This window comes from Natrix helvetica (assembly GCF_964273705.1).
Source record: "Natrix helvetica genome assembly, chromosome: W".
Taxonomy (NCBI): Eukaryota; Metazoa; Chordata; class Lepidosauria; order Squamata; family Natricidae; genus Natrix; species Natrix helvetica.
The window spans coordinates 45165102-45192723 of NC_138555.1; the positions used below are offsets into that span (position 1 = coordinate 45165102).

The following is a 27622-nucleotide window of genomic DNA, read 5'->3' on the forward strand; positions in this document are numbered from 1 at the left end:
GACTTCCGGTTTGCTCGTATGGTCGGTTTAAGCCCTCCGGAGGCTTCAGGGACCTTCAGGAGGCTTCCCTGAAGCCTCCGGAGGACTAAAAAGGACCCTATGAGCAAACTGGAAGTCCGGTTTGCTCATAGGGCTGGTTTAAGCCCTCCGGAGGCTTCAGGGAAGCCTCCTGAAGGTCCCTGAAGCCTCCGGAGGGCCTCCGGGGGGGGGAGGCTGTTTTCACCCTCCCCAGGCTCCTATAAAGCCTCTGGAGTCGGGGGAGGGCGAAAAAAGCATGCAGAAAATGGGGGGGAGTGCCTCTCATGCGTGCATGCACACTGGTGGGGTTGCGTGTTGCATTGTGGGTGCGGCACGCCCGCGCACGACCCCCCTGAGCTCCCCCCCTTTATGGCACGCGAGCCAAAAAAGGTTCGACATTGCTGCCCTAACTAGTGTGAAGATCTTTGAAAGTTTAATTATATGGGAGTAATGGGTTTTGGATTTTGTATGCATGCTTTAAGTTAGCAGATTTGAGGTGCCCTGATTCAAAAATGTTTGCACTATGATGCATCGTTCAAGCTAATTGAAGGTTACAGACAAACAGACAAGAAAAATTTAACAGTATATAGCAGAGGTGTCAAACTGGCGGCCCATGGGCTGGATGCATCATGCGTAGGCCACGCCCACCCCAGCTCCGCAAAGGCAAAAAACATTGTGATATGTCACGTGATGCAATTGAGTTTGACACCCGTGGTATTTAGGGTGTGTTAGGGATGTAACCCTAGTCTTGGCTTGGCAATGTATATAAGCCATGATTGTAACAAATGTATCTGTTACTTTAAATGCTAGAGAGATGTAATTGGATGCTAATTGCTTTAAGCAGCTATGTAAGGAGAAAGGAACCATTATGGTTTCCTCCCTGATAGCTACTGATGTTCCTGACTGTTCCTGACTGTTACTGTATGAGCTTTGTATTAAAGAGAAGACCGTGTATTGGATGGTGGCTAGTCTGTAACTAAGTTACCTGTCTACATGGTGAATTGTGAGTTGAGCAACTATAACTTCAACGAGTTGTAAATAGACTGTATATACGTCAAGACTGCTTATAGTCTGTTTGGAGACTATTTATCCTATTTTTGTTACACAAGTAAAGCTATTCTTTGTTTTACCTTTGGTGGCTGTGAGTGACTATTCAACGGCTTATTCGTTACTACGTTCCGCTGCTGAACTCTAGTCTCCTAACGGGGATAGACTTAACAGGGAGTCCTCAATTTATGACCACAGTTGAGGTCAACATTTCTGTTGCTAAGCAAGACAGATGTTAAGTGAGGTCCCCCCCCCCCCCCCATTTTATGACCTTTCTTGCCACAGTTAAATTAGTAACATGGTTGTTTAGTGATTCTGGCTTCCCCATTAACTCTGCTTGTCAGAAGATCACAAAAGGTGATCACGTGACCCTGGGACACTGCAACTGTCATAAATATGAGTCTGTTACCAAGCATCTGAATTCTGATCACATGATCACGGGGATCCTGAAATGGTTGCATATGTGAAAAATGGTCATAAGTCACTTTTTTCAGTGTTGTTGTAGCTTTGAATGTTCACTAAATGAATTGTTGTAAGTCGTGGACTACCTGTATAGATAAAATCTGTTTACTACCCATTACCTTGAAGGCAGAACTTGCTCATCTGTTATGGGGATGATCATAAGTATGTTTTGCTAATGCTGGGGTGCCCACTTTCTCACTCTACAGTAGTCACAACAGTGGTCATATCTGTCCCTCTTTTCACATGTTACCTCCAACCCTCCTTCCCCCTGCACGCACACTTATTCTTTTTGACACCAGAGTGTTCCCAGGCTTCAAACAAGGTAGAAGAGAGGACAGCAGAACCCCACAATTTCATTTCAAGGAGAAGAACTGTTTTTCACTACTTAGTTTTAACAGTATTCTAAAAGATATATTTACCATAAGATGCAGCACTTCTGCTTCTTCTCAATACAATGTCCAATAATGAAGGATGCTGAACCGGTCTTTGTTGCTTCTTTGCCAGTTTCCTTCTACCAGTCTGTTTCAATCACTTTTCCAATGCCACACACACACACAAACCATCCTGCTCAGAGAATGGTTGCTCTAGGAACTAACCACTATCAGTTCTGCTCTACAGGAATTAGTGATTTACACAATCATGGCAGAATCTGATTTTTTCCACTCTGGTGCGGTTTCTGCTTGTTGTCTTCCCATATAGTTCTTTATTTCATACTGTTTTAAGTTGAGAGATCCCCAATGGAGTGGGAGTGGGAAGAAGGAGGAAGAGGAGACACAACCTAGAATTGCCAGTGAGAGTCCTAGGTCAGCCCATTATGGTAGAGCAGACTAAGAAACAAACACAAAGTAGACCTAATTTTGTTAGAACAACTATAATAACAGAATCTTGCAAGTCCCAGTGTGCTTCTCTGAGAATTATTATTATTATTATTATTATTATTATTATTATTATTATTATTATTATTATTATTATTATTATTATTATTATTATTATTATTATATGATTGTATCACAGCGGCCAGTTGTTTCGCTGGATTTGGCATTGATTACCACCTAGGGGCCTAGGACGTCGTAACATATTTTTGTAATATACGTGCAGATCCAAGCAGTGCAGCTTTTTGCATTTGACTGATGGTGATTTTGTCAAGTTTTAACTGTTTTAAATGTAATTCCAGTGCTTTTGGAATAGCACCCAGTGTGCCGATTACCACTGGAATTACCACTGCTGGTTTGTGCCATAATCGTTGAATTTCAATTTTTAAGTCCTGGTATTTCGTGATTTTTTCATGTTCCTTCTCGTCGACCCTGCTATCACCTGGTATTGCGATGTCTATGATTGTAACCTTATTTTTCTCAACCAGTGTGATGTCTGGTGTGTTATGCGCTAGTATTTTGTCTGTTTGTATATAAAAATCCCATAGGATCTTGACCATCTGATTTTCGGTGACTTTTTCAGGCTTATGTTCCCACCAGTTTGTTTTTGTTTTAATATTATAATTTTTGCACAAATTCCAGTGGATCATTTGTGCTACTGAATTGTGCCGCAATTTATAATCAGTCTGCGCGATTTTTTTACAGCAGCTGAGTATGTGGTCAACAGTTTCATCAACTTCTTTGCAGAGTCTGCATTTGACATCATCAGAGGATTTTTCGATTTTGGCCTTAATGGCATTTGTTCGGATAGCTTGTTCTTGCGCAGCCAGGATTAGTGACTCTGTTTCTTTCTTTAATGTACCTGTTGTTAACCATAACCAAGTTTTTTCACTGTCCACTTTATCTTTTATTTTTTCCAGAAATTGACCATGTAATGCTTTGTTCTGCCAACTCTCCATTCTTGATTTTATCACATCTTTTCTGTATTCTTGTTTCGTCTGTTGGGCCTTCAGTAGATTTTTGTTCTTTACTTCGATTAATAGATGTTCTTGACTTTCTTTTAAATAATCAGCCAGTGCATGTTTTTCTTCTTCAACTATTTGCTTCACTTGTAATAATCCTCTGCCACCTGATTTTCGGGGCAGGTATAGTCTATCAGTGTCACCACGTGGATGTAAACTGTAGTGCATTCATTAGTTTCCTGGTTTTTCGGTCCAAAATGTCCAAATCAGCTTGTGTCCAGTTAACTATACCACCTGTGTATCTTATAACTGGTATTGCCCAGGTATTTATGGCCTTGATTGTATTTCCACCATTTAATTTAGATTTCAAAATTTTCCTAACTCTGTTGGTGTACTCTCTCCTGACAATAGTTTTTACTTCTCCATGTTTGATGTTATCTCCATGTTTGATGTTAACTGCAGAATGCCTAAGTATTTGTAGGCTTCATTTTCGTTGCATTTAATTAGTTGGCCCTTTTTATGGATACAGTGGCGCATTTTTCCATGCCAAACTGCATTGAAATATCGGTGCTGAATACTCGGACTGTGTTTTTTATTAGTAGTAGTATTAGTATTAGTATTAGTATTGTTGTTGTTGTTGTTGTTATTGTTATTATTGGTTAGCCACACAGTCGATCAGATGGAGAACTAACTTTTCACTTTTGAATTTGCCTGCCTCCTTGGATCGACACAGCTGCGCACTCCACTGACGCCATTTCTTTTGTAAAAGATTTATACCATCTCTGAACTCAGATAAATGCGGCCCAAAAAACCACTAACGGGCAAGTCATTCTCGGCTCCCACTTCTGCCACCTCCAGCCCAATTATGCATCAGACGAAAATTACTTCTTTGTTAAAACAAGAAGGGACTGGAGAGAGCTCAAAAGACTTATCTGTTACCCAAATGTTTCAGGAAATTATGAGGGGTCAAAATGAGTTGAAAAAAAGGTGACAGATCTCAAAGAAGAACTCAGAGGTGTATAACACCATATAACAGAAAATAAACAAAGATTTGTGTGTTGGAGGAGGGGGCGGCTGGGTTGGGGGAGGAGGTTAAGGCAATCCGGAAGGGGAATTTAGAATTGGAAAATTTTATGGCAAAGATAGAACTTGAAAGAATGTCCTTTTTTCTCAGATTCCAGAACCTACCAGAGACAGAAAATGAAGATCTTAAGGATATTATGAGTACAATTTTAGCAGAATATATTAAGAGCGACAAAGAACAGTTGTGGTGGGATATGGATCTGGTTTACAGGATTAATTCAGCATATGCTAGAACACATAATGTTCCAAGGGAGGTACATGTTAAATTTCTTAGGAGGACCATGAGGGATGAGGTGCTAGGGGCACAAAGGGGGGGACCACTAAAATATAAAGACAAAGAAATTACCATTCTTAAGCAAATTCCGAAAAAAATAAGTGAAAAAAGGAGGAAGTACTCCTCCTTATCAAAGAAATTATATAATAAAGGAGTTTGGTTTAGATGGTTATTGCCAGAGGGAATGTTGATTTTTTTGGGAGGGAAACAGAATTAGAATTAATACAGTGGGGGAGGCAGAAGCCTTCATTAAAAAACACAGTTCTCTCCTAGAGGACGAAAATATGGAAGGTAGTGAAAAAGGTAGTAATGTACAAGATATGAAGGAGGGAGGGGCTGTGGCTCCATCTGGGGACAGGGGGGAGGGAGCAATATCGAAAAGGCTCAGGTCACAAAAATAAATGTATTTGAAATATTATTGTAATTGTTGATATACTAGAAAGTGACAAAAAAGAGATAATTGAACACATGGTTGATATAATGTAGAACAAGATTCTGGTTTTGCTTATCTTTTATACGTTGTCTTTAACATTGTAAAAATTGTGAGATTTGGAGGGATTTCTACCACTAGCACGGGAGCTGCCAAAATTTTCTATCTACCTTTTTACCTTTCCCCATAAATGTTTAAAAACCAATAAAATTCTTTAAAAAAAAAAAGAACCCTTCTCTGTAGGAAGGTGGGGTAAGAACCTGTTGGGGCATTTCTGGGAAGACTGGTGGGGAGGTCAATCCCTCGGTTGGCCACTGCCCAGTTATCTGCCATGGTGCCATCTGCTGAGGGAGGGCAGGTGCCCACTGGCATCCCTTCCATCCATGACCTGGGGTTAAGACCCATCCTGGGGGTTCCTGATTCACAGGTTGCAGTTCAACCAACAATGGCTGGCGGGGGGGGGGGGGATTGTGTGCCAAGGCCCCCTCTGCTGGCTTGGAGGAGTTATGGGCCAAGGCCCCCTCTGCTGGCTTGGAGGATTTTCCCATGCTGATGGCCAAGCAGGTGCCCACTGGCATCTTTTCCATCCATACTCTGGGAAGAAAGCCCAATTTGGTGGTGCTTCATTCACAAGCTGCAGCCCAATTTCCAGTGGCTGGCAAGTGAAAGATGCTGGCCAAATCCCTTCTTGCTGGCTGGGTTGAATTTCCCATTTTGATGGGGAATCTGTCTTCAACTCAGTTGCAGGGTAATGGGTCATTTCATTTATCGCTGTTTGGAAGGAGTAATTATCTCCACTCCAGTCCATTGCAGCTTTCACTAGTGAAGGGGGGGGGGGGAGATTGACTCACGTTTGGCTGAAGAAGTTGGTCTGGGATTCCAAACATCTTGTCGCTTCCAGCTGTGTGTAGAATCTTTTCCCCACTGCATTCTTCCAGATGCTATAATTTTTCAAACAAAAACTCCTTCGCACTCCGAGGCTTTGTAAAGAAGCTTCAAACAGAAATTCCTTTGCACTTTGAAGATTTGCAGAGAAGCGTCTCATCTCAGCTTCTTATCTCAAAAGGCTTTCTCATAATTGTTCGCTGATATTTTACACTGACCCGGTCAGCGTTGGGAAATCAGCACCTCTCACCAGCCCCTGTGCCGGGGTGGTAGTGATTTATTTTAAAGAGAGATTTGGGATAATGTCAGCATTCCAAATATCATGCAGAATTAAATCAGAATTAAATCAGAATTAAATTAAACAGAAGGAATGCTGTTGATATAGTTTACTTGGACTTCAGTAAGGCTTTTGATAAGGTAGACCATAACCTACTACTAGATAAAGTAGAAGAATGTGGGTTAGACAGCATCAGCACCAGATGGATTCGTAACTGGCTGACCAACCGCACTCAACGTGTAGTCCTCAATGGAATTGCATCTACATGGAGGGAAGTATGCAGTGGAGTACCCCAAGGCTCTGTTTTAGGCCCAGTACTCTTCAACATCTTCATCAATGATTTGGATGAGGGAATAAATGGGGAACTCATCAAATTTGCAGATGACACCAAGCTGGCAGGAATAGCCAACACTCCAGAAGATAGGCTTAAGATACAGAAGGATCTTGACAAACATTGGGCACTATCTAATAAAATGAAATTCAATGGTGAAAAGAGTAAGGTTCTACATTTAGGCAACAAAAACGAAATGCACAGATACAGTATAGATGATACCTTGCTCAGTAGTAGTAACTGTGAAAGGGATCTTGGAGTCCTAGTGGACAACCATTTAAATATGAGCCAGCAGTGTGCAACAGCTGCCAAAAAAGCCAACACAGTTCTAGGCTACATAAACAGAGGGATAGAATCAAGATCACGTGAAGTGTTAATACCACTTTATAATGCCTTGGTAAGGCCACACTTGGAATACTGCATTCAGTTCTGGTCGCCACGATGTAAAAAAGATGTGGAGACTCTAGAAAGAGTGCAGAGAAGAGCAACAAAGATGATTAGGGGACTGGAGACTAAAACATATGAAGAACGGTTGCAGGAACTGGGTATGTTTAGCTTAAGAGAAAGAAGGACTAGGGGAGACATGATAGCAGTGTTCCAATATCTCAGGGGTTGCCACAAAGAAGAGGGAGTCAAACTATTCTCCAAGGCACCTGAGGGTAGAACAAGAAACAATGGGTGGAAACTAATCAAGGAGAGAAGCAACTTAGAACTGAGGAGAAATTTCCTGACAGTTAGAACAATTAATCAGTGGAACAGCTTGCCTCCAGAAGTTGTGAATGCCCCAACACTGGAAGTCTTTAAGAAGATGTTGGATAGCCATCTGTCTGAAACGGTATAGGGTTTCCTGCCTAGGCAGGGGGTTGGACTAGAAGACCTCCAAGGTCCCTTCCAACTCTACTATTTTATTGTATTGTATTGTATTGTATTGTATTGTATTGTATTGTATTGTATTGTATTGTAAATCAGAGTCCACGGCAGAGCTATCCTTAAAGTTCCAATTTAATAAGACAGACATGTTGGCACATCTGTGGAATCCCACATCTAAAAGCTTCCTGGGATTCCACCCAGTTGAAAGTTCATGATCTTATCCCCACACCCATAAATCTATCACATGGTCCAATCTTCTTCCATGCTGGCATCTCCACCCCGCTGGTTCCGGTCAGGTGTCGAGGTGCGGAGACAAAAGATGACCTTGTCTTCTAGAAAGGAATGACAACAACACATTCCACAATTCTACTCCTTTCTATTCCCCCTCCCAATTACTACACTAATGAAACAGCATAATGAAATAATAGAGTGTGTGGCAGGCCAAAGATCCTAAAAAGGAATATAACTGCAGGCCTGACACCCATAGAATCTAAAGTTCACAACTACAGGTATTCCTCAACTTACAAACAGCTCATTTAGTGACCATGCAAAGTTACAATGGCACTGAAAAAAGTGACTTATGACCATTTTCCACACTTATGACCATTGCAGTCTCCTCATGGTCACGTGATCAAAATTTGGATGCTTGGTAACTGGCATGTATTTATGATGGTTACAATATCCCAGGATCCCCTTTTGCAACATTCTGACTACCAAAATGAATGAGGAAGCCAGATTTACTTAAGAACCATGTTACTAACTTAACTACTGCAGTGATTCACTTAACAACTGTGGCAAGAAAGGTCATAAAATGGGGCAAAATTCACTTAACAACTCACTTAGCAACAGAAATTTTGGACTCAATTGTCATAAGTTGAGGACTATCGGTACAGTGATTTGTCACTGTATTTTATTCCAGATAATAGCTGTCCCATCAGGAAGGTGTCCTATTCAGAGTTCCTAATATTGGTGGCACCTATCTGGTAATGTGATTTGGACGATGATCATCAATCTCTGTCCTAATCTTGAACCTTCCTTCTGTCACTGCTCTGCAGGGTGCAGGTGTGATGTCCGTCTACCTCTTCACCAAACGTTATGCCGAAGAGGAAATGTATCGCCCGCACCCGGCCTTCTACCGTCCGCGCCTGAGCGACTGTTCTGACTACTCGGGCCAGTTCTTGCACCCTGAAGTGTGGCACCGTGGACGCAGCCCCTCTGACATCTCCAGCGATGTTTCCATCCAGATGACTCAGAACTACCCACCAGCCATCAAGTATCCTGAACATATGCACATATCAACATCACCTTGCTAGACCTGCCATAGAACATGGTGGACAAGGAGCCTGGCCTTTGTTTGTAGATTACATTGTCCAATCCCCCCAGCTCCCTGTGAGGCTGCCCTACTAATGGGGACCTCTTTCCATCTTTGAAGAACTTCTACCACCTGCTTTGCTATAAATGCCATCTCTCTCTCTCTCTTTTCCCCTTTCTCCCACTTTCTCCATCTCCAGCTAGTGGGAGTCTTCCAAGCCACCTATGGAATTGCTGATGCTCATGTTGAAAACTGTTCTCATTTTTGGCCTCTTCCAGGAAGCTCCACGATCCAACTGAAAATTCTTTCTCACCCTTTCCTACCTTCCTGGTCCTCCACAGACCAGTGGAAGAAGCAACACAAAGAAACATGTTTTCTACTTCTGTGATGCTGCCTCAAATGTTTTCGCCTTTCACTCAGAGCGTTGAAATCTCAACCAAGAAACATCTCACCAAGCATGCTTCCCTCAACCTACTCCCCAAAGATTTGACAAAAATGGGGTTGCAAAACCATCTCTGCTTTTCAGATCTCGAGAGGAAGAATTACCAACTGCTGTTTTTTTTAAATCAATTCCTGATTGAACAGGTTCAGTGCTCCCATCTTATCAAACAGCACATAATTGCTTTACTCTTATTGGTGCTGTATTTAGTTTTCTGACAGCAAATTACATTTTATTTTCCTCCATGCCCAAAAGCCCCATTTCTCCAGCTTTATTCATCTGCAAACAGTAATCTTTCTATGTGTTAGTAAGAAATAACAGGTAATATAAGTATATAGGGATACCATATTGGTTTGACTAAGAATGGCTTGGTCCAATGAAGTATCTTGCTATTTTTCTTGCCATTACAGGTAGTCCTTGACCTACGACCACAACTGAGACCAGAATTTCCTTGCTAAGCAAGTGGTTGTTAAGTGACTCAGACCGATGTTATGACTTTTTTTGCCATGGTTGTTAAATGAATCACTCTAGTTGTTTAGTGAATCACATAATCCTTAAGTGAGTGTCTTTCCTTATGAAGTTTGCTTGTTGGAAGATGGCTGGGAAGGTCATAAATTGTGATCACATGACCCTGGGATGCTACGACGGTCATAAATAATTGCCAATTGCCTGAATTTTGATCATGTGACCATGGGGTTGCTGCAAAAGTTGTAAGAGTAAAAGACTGGCCGTAAGTCATTTTTTCCAGTTCTGCTTTTAACTTCAAACAGTGGCTAAATAAAGGGTTGCCAGTCGAGGACTAACTGTATTCTGGAATGAAGCATAGCTCTGAGATTGTTCCTATACTGATCTAGCTTTGAAAAAAAAAGTTTCCATAAGTTTTTTCCCCCAATATGTTTTCAACTACAAATGAATTGTAGTTGGAAGCACACACACACACACACACACGGTAATTTTCTGTAACCTAACTTCAGTTCTTGCTCTCTCGTTCTCATCTTCTAGATGGGGGTGTCCAACTTGACAACTTTAAGACCTGGAAGTTGAAGTCCATAGATATTAAAGTTGCAGAGGTTGGACATCCCTGTTCTAGATTCTGTCAACCAATGACTAGGCCACTTTTTAATACAGTCACTACCAACCCATTTTGGCAAGTTTTTGATATTGCTTCCAAGCCTGGTCCTGAAACCTTTGAAATAATAGGGCATCATCATGGCAGGCTAATAGATGGATCCTATCAGGGATATTTTTCCTGCAGTCTCTGTACTGTCATTGAAGATAGTGACCTAGCTAATATCTAAAACTGCTTGAAAGCTTTTCATACAATTTGCCTTCTTGCGGAGTCAACTTCCTGTCTGTTTCTCCGTTTTTATTTTCTTCAGTATTGTGAAGAACGGACTCTACCAGTTGTTCTTCAAGAAAACTTTTTGAACAGACATTTTCATTTGGACCCCCCATCAATAAGAACAACTAATACATCATTATAAAGGGGTGAGGAACTAACATTGTCTTCCAGCCATCAATGCCTCAAATGCCATCTCCATCTTAAGCATCCTGGCCATAGTTGGCCACAAATCAAAGCTCCTTACAATGCAGGACTCTCTTCAGTCATGGTTCCTTCCATCATGATGCCATGTATGACCAGCGAGGTGAAAACCACATTTAAAAAAAAAAGAAGCCCAAGAGAGAAAAACCCACACTCATAAAGAAAGAATTTAGTATTCATCTTCCCCTTCCTTTTTATTTCAGACATTATTCATTTTTGGTTTGCCCAATTTATCTGTGACTTCACTACTGCTTTACTGCCTTCTATGTTTTAGTTTTATATTTTTGTGGCGTCTGCTCCTTTGCTCTTAATTTTTAATTGACCACATTTTCATCTTCCTTCCTTTTAATTAACTTCAGTTTTCAATTCCTTACAGATTTTTTTGTTGGTGCAGACATGTATAAGTTCAGATGCTCAGTGGGTTTTTTAAAAATGTTTTGCTTTCCCTGATTAATTTAATTATTTATAACATTCCATTGTTTTAATATGTATCAATCATCATTTTTTAAAAAAAACTTTTTCCTGTTCCTCCTTTCTCTCTGTTATTCAGCTACTCCTTTCTAGCTCCTATGAATGGACTGTTGAGCCGAGAAACAAGTATTGAAAAGTGCAATGAAATTTGGAAGAAAATGCCATGATAAGCAAGCATGCCAATAGAATTGCTAGATAAAAAAGGAAGGGAAAGAAAAATAGAGTGCATTTGGTGGAAAAGTGAAGGTGAAAACAGTAAAAGAAAAAGATGTGAGTAATCTTGCTAGGTCTAAAGGGGCTGTTTTTGTGGAAATGTAAAATGCTTTTGATGGAAATGAAATACAGGTCATCCTCAAAATATAACCACACAGAGCCCAAAATTTCCGCTGCAAAGCAAAACACTTGCTAAGTAAATCACTGCAGATGTTAAGTTAGTGGACCACAGGAATGCTGTTGATACGATTTACTTGGACTTCAGTAAGGCATTTGATAAAGTAGACCATAACCTACTACTAGATAAAATAGAAAAATATGGGTTAGACAGCATCACCAGATGGCTTCGTAACTGGCTGACCAACCAGACTCAACGTGTAGTCCTCAATGAAACTACATCTACATGGAGGGAAGTATGCAGTGGAGTACCCCAAGGCTCTGTTTTAGGCCCAGTACTCTTCAACATCTTCATCAATGATTTGGGTGAGGGGATAGATGCAGTGGTGTGTTTCAATTTATTTTACTACTGGATTGCTTGCGTGCGATGCTTCTGTGCATGCGCAGAAGCATCCAGGCGGAGCCTCCCGCCGCCGCCACTACCGGTTCGCCCGATCTGGGGCAAACCAGCAGAAACCCACCTCTGGATAGATGTGGCACTCATCAAATTTGTAGACAACACCAAGCTAGCAGGAATAGCCAACACTCCGCAAGATAGTCTTAAGATACAGAAGGATCTTGACAGACTTGAACATTGGGTGCTATCTAACAAAATGAAATTCAATGATGAAAAAAGTAAGGTTCTACACTCAATAGAAGTAATTGTGAGAAGGATCTTGGGAGTCCTAGTGGACAACCATTTAAATATGAGCCAGCAGTGTGCAGCAGCTGCCAAAAAAGCCAACACAGTTCTAGGCTGCATAAATAGAGGGATAGAATCAAGATCACGTGAAGTGTTAATACCACTTTATAATGCCTTGGTAAGGCCACACTTGGAATACTGCATTCAGTTCTGGTCGCCACGATGTAGAAAAGATGTGGAGACTTTGGAGAGAGTGCAGAGAAGAGCAACAAAGATGATTAGGGGACTGGAGACTAAAACATATGAAGAATGGTTGCAGGAACTGGGTATGTTTAGCTTAAGAGAAAGAAGGACTAGGGGAGACATGATAGCAGTGTTCCAATATCTCAGGGGTTGCCACAAAGAAGAGGGAGTCAAACTATTCTCCAAGGCACCTGAGGGTAGAACAAGAAACAATGGGTGGAAGCTGATCAAGGAGAGAAGCAACTTAGAACTGAGGAGAAATTTCCTGACAGTTAGAATTAATCAGTGGAACAGCTTGCCTCCAGAAGTTGTGAATGCCCCAACACTGGAAGTCTTTAAGAAGAGAATTGGATAACCATTTGTCTGAAACGGTATAGGGTTTCCTGCCTAGGCAGGGGGTTGGACTAGAAGACCTCCAAGGTCCCTTCCAATTCTGTTATTCTGTTCTGTTATATTCTAATGGCAGGAAACAATTACAGCATAGGCAGAGGATAAATCCTGAGAGTTGAAAATAATTAGATCCTCACCTTTCATTATAAACACTTTTCAATTTTATCTTTTATATGCAGAATGTGAAAGCAGTAAAATTCTCATTGTATTAATATTACTGTAATATTTATGTTATCATTTGAAAATGTCTCTGTGTACCTTTAATGTGGGAGCTTCATCACTGGAAGCTTTCAAGGAGAGAATGGAGTGCTATCTATCAGAAATGGTGTAGGGCACGGGTGTCAAACTCTCCATGTCACATAACATTTTCCCCTCCACAGAGCTAGGGTGGGCATAGCCTGTGCATGACACATCCGGCCCACGGGCCGCCAGTTTGACACCCTTGGTGTAGGGTCTCCTGCAGGGGCAGGGGGTTGGACTAGATGACCTAGTCCAATGCATGCCAATTGCTAAGCATTCAAATTCTGTTCACATGACCATGGGGATACTGCAATGGTTGTAAGTGTGAAAAATGGTCATAAGTTACGTTTTCAGTGCCATTGTAACTTCAAACGGTCACAAATGGTTGTAAATTGAGGACTACCTGTACTGTTATCTCTGTCCCATGCATACATCTTGTGAAAGCCATGAGGACTGCATTTTTCCTTAGTGATTTTTTTTTCAACAGCCTATTTTTCTGCCCCATGGTATAAGCAATTGGGGGGGATTGCTCCATTTTCTTTATAATGAGAAAGGAACATGGTCTTCTTGGATTAAGTGGCTCATCCATACCTATTTTGCAAGAGTTAGATCAATGTTTCTCAATTTTGGCAACTTTAAGAACATCAGATCCCTCTGAATGGCTTTGAAAAGGAGAGAAAGAAAAAATGCTGCTGACTCAGATTTGGCACACAAAGAGCCTTCTGAATCTCCCCCCCTCCCCCACATGTCTCCTCCTCCTGCTGTGCCAGCATCAACTGCAGCTCAGTTCACCTCAGGTACTGCATTGGAGATCACAATCCAGCACAAGGTCTATTTTGTGCACGTGCTTTTTCCTTGTCCTCGGTCAAGGGCATCTCTGCCATTTTTGTTTTGCCATTACCATTTTATTTGCCATTTTCTTCTTCATCCCAGCCTCGGTAGCTTATTCAAAGTAAAGGAGTTGCTAAACTTGCTCTGTTGCAAGAGGGCGTACCTGGTTCAAATAAGTCTTCCTCTTCTCCTTTTTTTTTAATAAAAACATTTTATTTATTTATTTCTTAAAAAACAACAACACATACAGAACAAAAGCAAGGAGAAAAAACAACTTTCCTCAATTTCATCAAGCATGTCATTTGGTTACAAGTTTTTGTGCATCAGTTTTTACAATTAAAAATAAAGTCACTGGTTATCCATTAAAACATAACTAAATATTTCACTGTCATTGAGCATTATGTGTTCAGATTACCATTAATATTCTTTCATTTATTTCCTTGAATCCCTAATTATCTATTAGGTAACAATAAGTCTTTATAGAATTATAATATTGCCTAACTCTAGAGAGGGAAAACAAAGATTAAAACAACAGATTCCCATTAATTCATATTGCATATTTATACTTTCAGTTAACCATAATGTCATCAATATCCACAGCTCCAAATATAAGTTTCCATTGTTAATTATTAATCCATATAGTCATTAAGTATTTCAATTCATATATGTATCCATTGTTCATTACATCATCATTAGTCCATTTAGTATAGCAGAAATCTTTATAGTATAGAATGATCACTACCTACAGTTATACCTAGATGTTCAAATCATCCCACTCTTATACATTGGGTTCATTATTGTTCTTCATATATCGTGTAAATAAGTACTCTATTTCATAATAAATAAATAAAAACGTTCATAGCAGTAAATATAACTTTCTATTATTGCATAAGAAAACAATTTCATTTCCAGGTTTTTTTATCTAACCATTGGTAAAATCCCATACTCTATAAAATTGCTCGTCCTCTAGTTCTCTAATTTCAAATGTAAACTTACTCATTTCAGCACATTCCATTATTTTCCGAATAAATTCCTCCTGTGTTGGTAATTTCTCATTTTTCCAATTTTTGGCAAATGCAATTCTAGCAGCTGTTAAAACATTTATAATCAGATATTTCAAGTCCTTGTTGTATGTTTCTGGTATTATTCCCAATAAAAAGAGTTCTGGTTTTAGGTCTATGTGTTTATGTATCATTTTCTCCAGCCACATGTGGATTTTATTCCAGTTCTTTTAGCTTCAGTACAAGTCCACCACATGTGGTAATATGTGCCCGGCGTCTGATGACATTTCCAGCATTTTTCGGATTTATTCTTAGACATTCTTGCTATTCTCATTGGGGATAAGTGCCACCTGTAAAACATCTTATACAAATTCTCTTTATATGCAGTTGACATTGTCATTTTATAGTTTTAAGTCCACAGTTTTTGCCATTTTTCTAAATCAATCCCATACCCAAAATTTTCCCCCAAGCTAACATAGTTTCTTTGACTTGTTCTTCCTGTAATTTCACCTCTAATAGGTAGGCATAGAGTTTTTTATTTACTTTTTCATTGGTACCTGTTAAGATTTTATCTAATTCAGTCATTTTATCATAAAAACCCTCCTTTTTTCGATCTTCATTGTATCTAGAATGTATTTGCACATATGAATACCAATTAACTTCAATACCTTCCTGTTTCAATTCTTGTATAGATTTGAGTTCACCCTCTGTATTTAATAATTCAGCGTATCTAACTGTTTGTTCCTTTTTATATATTATTGAATATGAAAAAGCTTCAATGGTTGATATCCAGACTGGAATTTTTAAGTAATGTAACCTCTTAACCTTCTCCCAGTTTAATAGCAAAGCCTCTCTTATATAATGCCTTCTAAAATAACCATGTGCTTTAGTTCCCTGTTCTGACCCCCCTCTTCCCCCGCCAACACAGACACACTCCGAGCCAAAGATACTTCATGAGATTTATTCACAGACAGACAGGTCCTTGGCAGCAATCCAACACAACTAGACCTTCAGAACAATCCAGCACTGATACGCAATAGCAGCCATCCAGCCTGCCACGCTCACAAGACTGTACTCCCACGTTAGTTCCTGCGTTGACTTCTGCAAAAGGGCATGCACACAAGCAGTCCTTTTATAGTCTGGAGAGGAGTCTAATTATCATCAGCTGAGCGCAATTACCTCCGGTAACTGCGCAATTGCTCCTGACGCCAATTAGCGCGCCGGTAACGAGCATCCAATAACTCACTGCTGATGTCTGACTCACTGTCCCTTGTCTCCTCCCCACTGCTCCAAGGCATGACATCAGGAGCACCCTCCCTTTGGCTTTCACCACTGCTCCATGCCTCAGGCGCCTCCTGGTAGCCGACCAGCCTCTCTGATCCCTGCTCGGAGTCAGAACCCTGTCCAGGGTCCTCCGCATCCTCCAGAGCCGACTCATAGGGACCCTGGTGGCAGTTCCAATGGCTCCTGCCGGGCCACAACAGTTCCCTTATACCATAAAAATGCATGCCATCCCAACAACAAGTCATGACCCTCTAAGTTCAAAAGCCTAGCATTTCTTAACATTATCCATTCCTTGATCCACATCAGACTAGTTGCCTGATAATATAACTCCCAGTCAGGTAAGCCCAGCCCTCCTCTTGATTTAGCATCTTGCAGCACTTTGCATTTTATTCTTGCTTTTCCCCCCTGCCATATAAATTTCAATACCATTTTATTTAGATCTTCAAAATAGTCTTTCCCCAACCTAATTGGGATTTTCTGGAACAAGTATAGGATTCTAGGCAAAATGTTCATTTTAATTGTTGAGATTCTCCCAATCGTTGATAGTTGAAGATTTTCCCATTTCACCAAATCCGTTGCAATTTGTTGTTTCAATCTAAGATAGTTGTCTTCTTTAAGGGTACTACATCTAGCTGTTAAAGAAATCCCCAAACATTTAACCTTGTTTGTAATTTGCATTTCCAAAATTTCCACCAATTCTTCTTTTTGTTTTGATGGTATATTTTTTGTCAAAATCTTTGTTTTATCTTTATTTATTTTCAAGCCTGCAACTTTTCCATACTCCTCGATTTTTCCTATCAATTTAGGTGCAGATTCAAGTGGCTCCTCAAGAATAAATACTAAGTCATCTGCAAATGCTTGCAACTTATATTCTTCTTTTTTAATAGTCATTCCCTTTATTTCTTCCTCTTCTCTGATCCTTCTATTTAAAACTTCTAACGTTAAGACAAAAAGTAGCGGTGATAGTGGGCAGCCTTGTCTCGTACCTCTTTTTATTTCAATAGGATCTGTCAGTTCTCCATTTATCGTTATCTTAGCTGTTTGCTTGTGATATACCGTTTGTATAGCTTGAATAAAATTCTTGCCAAAGTTCATTTGTTCCATTTGTTGTATCATAAATAACCAATTCACATTATCAAAGGCCTTCTGCGCATCAAGGAACATCAAAGCCATTTGCTTTTCAGGGTGGACCTCATAATATTCCAAGGTGTCCAAAATTGTTCTTATATTATCTCTAATTTGTCTCTTTGGTAGAAAACCATTTTGGTCCGGGTGGATAAACCCATTTAAATATTTTTTCAGTCTCTCTGCCAATATAGATGCAAATAACTTATAATCTGAGTTTAACAAGGAAATAGGTCTATAGTTCTTAATTTGCATATGGTCTGCCTCCTCTTTAGGTAGCAATGTAATGTATGCTTCCAGCCATGAGTTAGGTATTTTACTTTCAATCATTACTTCGTTCATAACTTCTAACAGGGGAAGACCCAAGGATTCCTCTAGTGTTCTATAAAATTCCAGAGGTAAGCCATCTGGTCCCGGGGCCCTCCCATTATTTTGTCTTTTAAGAGCTTCAGTTAACTCCATCATTGTTATTTTACCTTCTAATATAGTTCTAATATCATTTGGTATTTGGGGGAGATTGGCATTTTGTAAGTATTGTTTAACTTCTTCCTCTTTTATATTCTCTTGTTCATACAACTTAGCATAATAGTCCTGTATGAGTTTCTTCTTTTCCGTATTTCCATAGTGCATTTGTCCTTGTTCATCTCTTAGTTGTTATATTTTCTTGGCCTCTCTCTCCTTTCTCAGTTTATATGCCAACCATCTGCCTGGTTTGTTTGCATTTTCAAAATAATTCTGTTTAGCTCCTCTAATTTTTTGTGCCAGTTCCTCCTTTTCCAGTACGTCCATTTTGTGTTTAATTGTATCCATTTTTATTTTAATCTCTTTCTTTTGTGGAAATTTCTGTAGTTCTTTTTCCAGTATTCTATAGTCTTTTTCTAAGTCCTTAGATATTTGTCTTTTCTTTGAATTTCTCATTCTTGTATAGTCTATTATCAGACCTCCAGAAAAGGCCTTCATTGTGTCCCAAAGGTTCTGCAAGGTTGTATTTTCTTTTTTATTTTCTTTAAAGAAGAAAGTCAATTCTTTTTCCATTTTTTTTTACAAAGTCTTTCTCTTTCAATATCATGTTGTTTAGAGTCCATCTAGATCTTGTTCTTTGCGCTCTCCATTTTATTGTCATTGGATTTTGGTCCGCCCAAATGCTTGGTTCAATTTCCACTTCTTGTGCACTGCCAATTAAATCTGTTGAAGCCCAAATCATATCAATTCTAGAGAATGATAAGTGTCTATTTGAATAGAAGGTATATTGCTTTTTGGTAGAATTTCTTTCTCTCCAGACATCTTTTAGATTTATTTCATCCATCATCCTGAAGAAGGATTTCAGGTGTGTTTTTCGATTTGATTTTATTGTTTTGTGGGTTTTATGATCCATGTTCTGATTTATAATGCCATTAAAGTCTCCCATCATACAAATATCAGCATAGTCTAAGTCAGAAATTTTCTTCTGGAATTTTGTATAAAATTCATCCTGTTTTTCATTAGGTGTGTAGATTGCAATTAAAAGTACTTTCCTTGCATTATCCATAATTTCCACCATTAAAATTCTTCCATCTTCATCTGTGTAAATTTGTTTCGCTGGAATTTTATCCTTAATATAAAAGGTCACTCCTCTTTTCTTACAGTCCGCCAACTTTTTTTTTCCAAGTTTTGGTTGTACTAATAAGTGACCATTTCTTTGTTGAATGTGTACTTCTTGTAAGCAAATTATGTCTAATTTTAATTTTTCTAATTTATGAAATATTTTCCTTCTTTTGATTGCCGAATTAAGTCCATTTATATTAATTGAAAGCAGTTTTGTTCCTTCCATCATTATGTTTTATATATAGGATTTATAGCTCTTGTTGATCTTGGTTCCCGTTGTTCTCTAATCTCTACACCCCCTACGGCACCTTCTTCAATATCAATCCCACCTACAGCACCCTCCATCTTCTCAGTTTCAGTTATAGGTGTGTCTAACAATTGCACCAGTAATTCTTCTTTTCCAGACTTCTCGGCCTTTCCTCTCAGACGTTCTGTATAGAAGGCTTCTGCTTTTTCAATCGTATCAATTCTGTATCTTTGTCCTTTCCATAGAAATATTAAACCTTCCGGTATCAGCCATCTGTAGTTAACTCCTATTTTGAGTAAAACTGTGGTCAGGAATTGGTATTTTCTTCTCTTCTCTCTCACTCTTCTTGGAATTTGCTTTAAAATTACAATCTCCTTGCCTTTATATTCCAATTTTCTATGTCTTGTTTTTTGCAATATTTGTAGTTTTAGTGCTTTTTTAGTAAATCTTACATGGACTTCCCTTGGGAGAGAATTTCCCGTTGCATATCTTGTATTTCCTCGAAATGTCTCATCTATGCCGTCCAACATCTTCTCTTGAGGTATCTCTAATACCTCTATCAGGATTTCAGATATTATTTGTGGCAAATTTTCTCCCTTTTCTTCTATTATATTTTGAAATCTTAAGAAGTATTCAGAATGCTCCATCTCCCATCCTATTATTGCACTGCTTTCTGTTTCCATTTCACTCAGTCTGCAGTCAAATTCTTCATCCCTCTTCTCTCTTTGTTCATCTCTTTCAGCAATTTTTTGCATTCTATCTTCTTGTTTTATTATCCATTGTTGTATGTCTTCTATCTTTCCCTCTGTTTTATCTGTTTTTTTCTATGTTCCCAATTCGCTGATCCATTGTCTCCATCTTCTTTTCCATATTTTCTGACTTCTTTACAAGTGTATCTAATTTTTCATCAGTGCTTGTTTGAAGTTTTTGTATTGCTTGCATAATTGACTCTAGTGATATAGCCTTCTCTTTTTCCTGCTGAATCATAGTTTGTATTAATCTTTGTCCTCCTGCCAGTGAAGAGGCAGGGGTCGTTGTTGTGGAGCCCACTGGTGTTGTCTTTCTACTCATCTTCCTAATTTATTCTCTCTTTTTCTTTTCGTGGCTCAATCCAATTGCAATGAAAAGGGTATAGAAAGTGTGATAAAAAATAAAGGAAGAAAGGGCAAAAAGACAATCTATAAAAATAAGGGGGAATATAAGAAGAGGGGGGAAAAAGAAAATATATATTTCAAAAAAGTAAAAAGGGAAACACACAAAAAAATTATTCAGTGCTTCAAAGCTTCAGGGCTTCAACAAAAAAAAAAAGGATGAAGTGGAGCGAACAACACACACACACAAAAAGAATCATCACATCCCAGGCAAAGTAATATAAACACTGTTTGCCAAAAACATGAAGAAGAGAGTTCAAAGTTTTTTTTCCTTCTTGATGTAGAGACCTTTCCAAGGTCACTCCAATTTTCCCTTAAGCATTTTCATTCATCTTCCAAAATAGGTTTCCAGAAACTAAAGATCCACAAGAAACACCTGCGTAAACAACTGTGATTCTTGCTTCTTATCAGGTCTTAACCTTGAATGAGAGAGTTTTTCTCTAAATAATTCCAGCAGTAAGATTTGGTAACATTGTTTCAAGATCCACTAGATGGCAGTGTTAAATTGTATCCAGTCCCTAGCCCCTTAAAGCTCTGCCTTTAAGAAGAAATATTCCAAAAAGAAAACCAGGGACTACGGAAATAGTAAGAAAAGGAAAAAAGGAAAAGAATCTTTAAGGCATAATAAAAAAAAGAGAATAGTCCCAATCAAATCACTTCCAAAAAACAAAAAGTTAAAAGTAAAGAGAAAGCTTCAACAACGAATCCACATTTTGTAACAAGAGTCCAGTCTGGCTTCCAGTAATAAAAAGGGGGGAAAAAACCAGACGGTTTCAATTAACCCTGCTCAGACCCGCCACTAGTTCTCTGGTTATACTCTATTTTTCTTAGATCTCCAAGTTTAGGGTGTTCTCTTTACAATTAAAAAAAACTTTATAGATAGTCTCATCAAAAACAGCATGCTTCTTTCTCTCCTGCTCTTGCTTTGGGGAGCTGTCAGCAGCTTCGGCAGCCTGGGGGCTGGCTCTTGATCGCCGGCAAAAAGGTTTTTTCCCTAGTCTCCAGCGACTTTGCGGGTGTCTCTGGATCCCCCGGGTTTTCCCCTACCTCCCACCATCTCTTCGGGATGGCTTGGGTCCAATGGATCGTCCAGGCAATCCGGATTCAGCGGCTAGTCCAGAGTGACAGGAAAGCCGCAGTAGCACTGCAACACATAGCTCTTCCCTCTTCCTCTTCTCCTTAAATGCTTCCCACAACAATCCTGTGAAGTAGGCTGGGCAGAGAGACAACAATTGACCCAATGTCAACCATTTAATTTTCATGGCTGTATATAGTGACACTATAAAACATTCTAATGTTGGGGTGGGGTTGGGTATGAATTATGGAAACATCTGCCCTCTAGGAGGCGCTGTGAATGAACAGGATCGTACAAATTACTCTTTGCCCTGAATTAGGTTTCTAGTCCTTTTGATCTCATAGCTCTAAGAAAACATTACTGTGACAGTAGTACTTGGACTTATGTACCGCTTCACAGTGTTTTACAGCCCTCTCTAAGCAGTTTACAGAGTCAGCATATTGCCACCAACAATCTGGGTCATCATACATAGTAATATTGACTTCTGCTTCCTATGTAAAGGCTGCTTTTTTCAGAAGTAAGACCATAGCATAGATAAGAGGAATGAGCCACTGTAAACTCTGCATGGCAAAGTCTGAAGGCCTAGTTCCAAGTGGGAAGAAAGATGCTGGAAACATGGAGACTGCTTGGAAAGATGGTTTACTGGTGGACATGGTTTGAAGTCCTGGGCAAAAAAGAGCACATGGGTGAGAGAGAGAGAGAGAGATTTATATCAGAGGTGGGTTTCTACTGGTTCCCATCAGTTCGGACAAACTGTTAGTGGTAATTTTGCCTGGGTCACAGAACCGGCAGCGACCCAGGCTGGCCACGCCCCTGAAACAGTTCCCCCGTCTCTGTTGCCATTATCGGCATGTCTTTTATTAGCTTTTCATGGTCTCGAGTAAAGCGAACCAGTACCTGTGCCGGTAGGAACTCACCCCTGATTTATAGCCTCTCTTGGGCCCCGCCTTGGAGCTTCCTGTTCCTGTGTAAGAAATGTACTCTGATTGGTTGTCAGACTCCCAGGCCTGGTGGAATCTTGCTGGGTGATGATGTAATGAAGGGGCTTTGGGGATTCCTATTATGGCTTAATGGCTTTGTCCTGGTTTGGATCTTGAGTGAGGACTAATCTTATCATGTCCTGAGGGCCGTGTATTTTGTGTTGTAGATAAGCTGGCCCAGCCTTTGTCTTGTAGAGAGGTTGGCACCAAAATATCTGCTGGGGGGGGGGGGGGCAGGGAGCTGAGGTTCTGAGTTTGTATTTACGAACATGTTTCTCCTTTAGGGAAAATATAATATTCTGCCTTTTTAATATTTCCTAGAATATTTCATTTTCCTAGGAGAGGGGTGGGTGCTAACTTCCTACAATCCCCCCTTTTTGCCAAAATATGTGGGTGGAACACACATGTTATTGGCAAAAGATTAAAAATTGATCAGATCAGGGAGACTTGATGGGTGCTTTTAATTTTTCTGGTGCAAAGGGTAAGGCATTGATAGAGGCAGCAGAAAAAAATTCCTTCAGTGACTCCCCAAAGGAGAGCTTTCAACCATGCAAGTCTGGCAGCCAGGGCAAAAGTTCTGGAAAGAAATTTAGTATCCAAATTTCCATGCCAATTATTTTCAGATGTCAGATATCACTTTCGGTGAGCTTCCAGTCAGGTTTCAAGCAAGCATAAGTCCCAAAATTCTTCACAGCCATGGTTTTGCTTTAAATTACAGGCTGCCCATTTCCAAGGGTTGGTTACTAAACCTGCCCTAGCTCTTACTTTAGTGCATCCAGGATTTGTGAGTCCAAATTGAGGTTAACCAGTCTGTAATCCAGGCTATTTAGTATTTTTAAAATTACACACAATGAGCCTTGGGACTCCTACTAATGAGACCACCAGTGCAACATATCCTGCTTTACTGGGCAGCTGGGCAGCAGCATTTTTGAGTCACAGGGCTTGGGTTTTGGAGATCTCTTTTCTGTGAGGGAATTGCCTGAGTGGGATGCCCCTCCCCCATGGAATTAGCAGGGAGTGACTGCTTGGGCCTTAGTTCCACAGAGCAAAAAGGAGAAGCTTTGTGAGGAGATAGGTGAATGGGATAATTTCAGTCTAATTCTGAATGGTGTGTCTCTGTGTGTGTGCATTTGTATGCAGTTACTTCTAGAATACAGGCAATACAAACATGCTGGACAAATTTTCCTCCCACCAGACAAAAGTCAGAACTTGCTGTGGCAACCACTCCCAAATATCATCCCTACATGAATCCATTTAACTGATCAGTTACAATTGTGAACGAAGCAAAGAAAGAAAACCTTACAATGAATTTTCACCCTCCCCCATAGTCTTTCCATCCGTCTTCTGGGGATTGAAAAGAGTCTTTTAGTCTTTACTTGTCCATCTCAGGATCCTTTCTCTTATGTCTGCTGGATGGCATTAGGCTTGGCTTGTTGGTAAGGGTGCTCAGTCAGGCTTGGGAAGGTCTGCTCCACTCTGGTTGCTGTGATGTCTTTCAGGTGGATGACTGGATCCAAACCCAATGTCAGGGTTCCAAATAGCATCCAAAAGTAAATCAGAGTCCAAGGCAAAGTATTGCTCAAAGTTCCAATTTATTAAAAGAGCCATGTTGACACATCTGGGAAAACCCGAATCTGAAAGCTTCACAGTTTTCCCTACCCAGTTGAAAGTTCAAGATCTTGCCCCCCCCCACCCACAAGTCCACCACATGGTCCAATCTACCACTGCCATGTTGGCAGTTCCACCCATCCAATTCTGGTCAGGTGCAGAGACAAAGGATGACCTTGGCTTTCTAGAAATAATTTTGTTGTGACTAACATAGTATGTGACTCCTTACAATCCCCCCTCCCATTTCCCCAGATTTTTTGTGGCTTCGGTCAGGATCACTTCTCTTAGGTAGACCCATTCTGTTCTTATATATCTTGAACGTTCTCTGTAAGCCAGTCCATACAACCCCCATGAGCGCAAAATATTCTTTTACAACTGAGAATAATCTATAATGCCTCCACAAGAGGCATTCAGGTGGTATCTAAGCCTAACCAAGACAAATACAAAGGAAAGATCTTCTCTTGATTGGTAAGCAGGAATAATGAGAGAGAAGACAAGAGCTCATATTTTCCAAATAGTTTTCCATCTCCTGGAAAACTCTTTATCTGGGGCCAGTGGTTTTCCTTTTGGAACACAACATCTGGCCTCAGTGAAGCTCTGATTTGACAACTAGAAAAATTCTGATGATGGGCAAAAATTCATAGAAACAGTAGGACAGGGGTCCCCAACCGCCAGGCTGCAGCCCACATTTGAAACTTGGTCACGCAAGTGGTGGGTGAGCGTGCACACAGCTCTATTTGCACAAGTGGTGGCCACTTGTGTTTGCGTGCGAAGCTCCATTTGCACGAGTGGCACATGTGCACCTGCCACTCACGCAAATGGAGTCGCGTGCACTCGTGGATGCCTCTTGCTTGCATGGAACAATTTCTATGTACCATGGCAGCACAGTCTGAGTATATACGAATCAAGAAAGGACAACTCCTCCTCCTCATCTATCCATGTTCCTATCCATGAGCTTTCTGAAGAAGGAGACATAGACCATACAGAGGAAAGGGAAAACTTCAAATAAATATGGCAGCCTGATTTCTGAGATGCTTCCCATAACTTTAAGAACAGTAAAGCATGTGGTGAAAACATCTGGTGAGAATTTCTCCTGAATGTAATTATTAAAGGTGCAAGTTTTTTCAGAACCTCAATTTGCTAACTGCATTTATGGTTTCTTGCAGAAAAGAGCTGAAAGCAGCAAGGTGAAAGCTTTTATTTTTATTGTGCTGGGAAAGAGCAGGGCTCATGTGCCTTTACAGATGAATGAAAATCAAATAATTAAGTCTTTACCAATCCTATAGCTCATGGCTGGGAAAGATGCGCCTGTTCAGCTTCCATCCAATCTAGAACTGCTAAAACACACAAATTCGGCAAAGGAAGAAAGATGGTGCCTCTGCCTCATGGATTTTGTCACGGAGAGAAATAACATATTTGTCAAGACTTGGGTTCCACATTCACGGAGCTAAACATTTTACATAATAAAAAGACTTTCAAAGGCTAAAAGCCATCTTGTACATTTACACAGATGAAAGAGAGGAGGAATTGGGGGTGTTGTCAGCACTGAGGTTAGAAGAATGTCTTGAGAAAAATGTATATGATCAAGCCATATACTTCCCTAAAGTAAAATATTGCTATTCATAGCAATTTGATCACATTATGGAAGAAAAATGTTCTGCTTTGTGCAACACACACACACACACAAATACTCACCTTGGTACCAGCCCAGCATTTTATTCTGCATTAATAGTAAAGCTAAACAAAATAAAACTTCAAATATAAAGCAAGTGGGAAGCTGCTATTGTGAGAAAAATGAGATCTGCAACAAATGAGGCAGAGCCACAGTGCTGGTTACTAGAGACACTAATGTTTTTTCTTAGTCTGCATCCTAGATTTTTGGGTTGAATAGGGTAGGGGCAAGGGGATTCTAAGAGGAGGGATTTAACAAACAAAAGAACTTGGTTTTTTAAAAAAATAATTACAAGGAAATTGTTATTAATTACTATGATTATTAATACAGTGTCCCAACCCCATCTCCCTCCTTGCAATGAGGCGGGATTGGGACAACAAATTATTTACTCTGTATTATACTGTAAATGCAACTTCAATAAACTTTATTTCAAACAAAAGTTGGCATCGTCATGGCTATGGAATTCCCTACTTGGTGGGATCCTAACAAATTCCACAGTGCATGAGGCTATGAAAATATACCCAAGCATTAGGAAATTCTTCCTTTTAGCGCCAGGGGGTTAAAAGAATGGGTCCTAGAGAGTCAGTTTGATATAGTGATTAAGGTACAGGTCTAGAAACCAGGAAACTGGAGTTCTAGTCCTACCTCAGGTATGAAAGCCAGCTGGGTGCCTTTGGGCCAGTCACTCACTCTCAGCCCAAGCCACAGGGATAGGAGGAAGAAGTTATGTTTGCTGCTTTAAGTTATTTATATAAATGAAAGAAGGAAGGAAAGAAAAGAAAAAGAAAGAAAAAAGAAAGAAAAAAAGTGGGGGAGAAAAAATAAGAAAGAAAGATGGGTAAAAAAAAAAATAAGAGGTACCTTCTTTCATTGGTTCACTTATTCCAGGGCAAAACCAGCAGAATTTTGATTCTCCAGGGGAGAAAATTTACAGAATGCAGGAAAAGGAAGGAAATTTGTTCCCAAAATTGGAATGAGAAAGGGTTACTGTTATCAGAAAAGGGAAAGTGGGATCTGGTAAGGTCAGCTGTGCAGCTTGGGGGACAGGGACTTTTGGGCTGTTGTCCAGGGGACCCTTTCTCCACAGAGCTCAGAGGAGAAGAAATCCAGAGACGCTGGAGGTCTGTCAACTTTCTCATTCAACATAAGGAAGCATCAATAGCCCCTCAGCCTCCTGGCTAACATAGAATGGGTTAATGGTTACCATGGCAATGAGGAACAGAAGAACTGGCAGAAACTGCCACATAGAATAACTGGGTGGGGATCGAGAGGGACTGGAATCAGGAAGGGTGCAATTAATGTGGCATGTTGAACAGGTAAGGTTTTTTGTGGGGTGAGGAGACTGAAGCCTTGCTTTGCTGGGAGAAGAGGGGTCAGAGGAAACTAAGCCAGAAAGACTACAATAGGAGATGATGCCTGGAATAGGAAGAAATGGGATGAACTGGAAAGTGGGATGTACAGAGGTTGTAGGGGACATTTGGTCAAAAGTCACTGCAGATAATAACCAGTCATTTCTACCTAACTAGGAAGATCTGGAAAGAATGGCCAACTCCAGGTCCCAGTTGTGAAGTTTTGTCATTTTATGGGATGTCGCAATGTGCCTTTTCTGTAGCTTCACCTGTAGAAACAGCATTCCCCACCTCAACCTGTGAGATACAATATAATACATTGTAATTTTCCATAATGTAGGATAGCATATAGCTTATGAATGACATATTATACAATTTATATAAGGTTTATTCTTTGTTCAAACTATCTAAAGTTAGTATTTTAAAGTATAGCCACACTGCTACATATCCAAGGCACAGCCATGTTTGCCTGATGCATGAACCTTGCTGGGCAATGACATACACAGCTTCTGGCTTGAGATATGTACCAGGTACTGCATTGTACAGAAAAACAA

At 40.1% G+C, this 27622-nt stretch overlaps 1 protein-coding gene across 4 annotated transcripts in view; it reads left to right on the forward strand.

Annotated features, from left to right (window-relative positions):
• LOC309400494 (voltage-dependent calcium channel gamma-7 subunit) overlaps positions 1 to 26148 on the forward strand; it is a 198997-nt gene extending 172849 nt beyond the window's left edge. For 3 of the 4 annotated variants that reach the window (XM_081969020.1, XM_081969022.1, XM_081969023.1), the window contains one exon: positions 8567 to 15165. In XM_081969020.1, the coding sequence (XP_081825146.1) occupies positions 8567 to 8824 (258 nt within the window). In that variant the 3' untranslated portion in view covers positions 8825 to 15165. Of the gene's footprint in view, positions 1 to 8566; positions 15166 to 25213 lie in introns of those variants that run through there. The other variant, XM_081969021.1, reaches the window with a different exon arrangement.
• The last annotated feature ends 1474 nt before the right edge of the window (positions 26149 to 27622 follow it).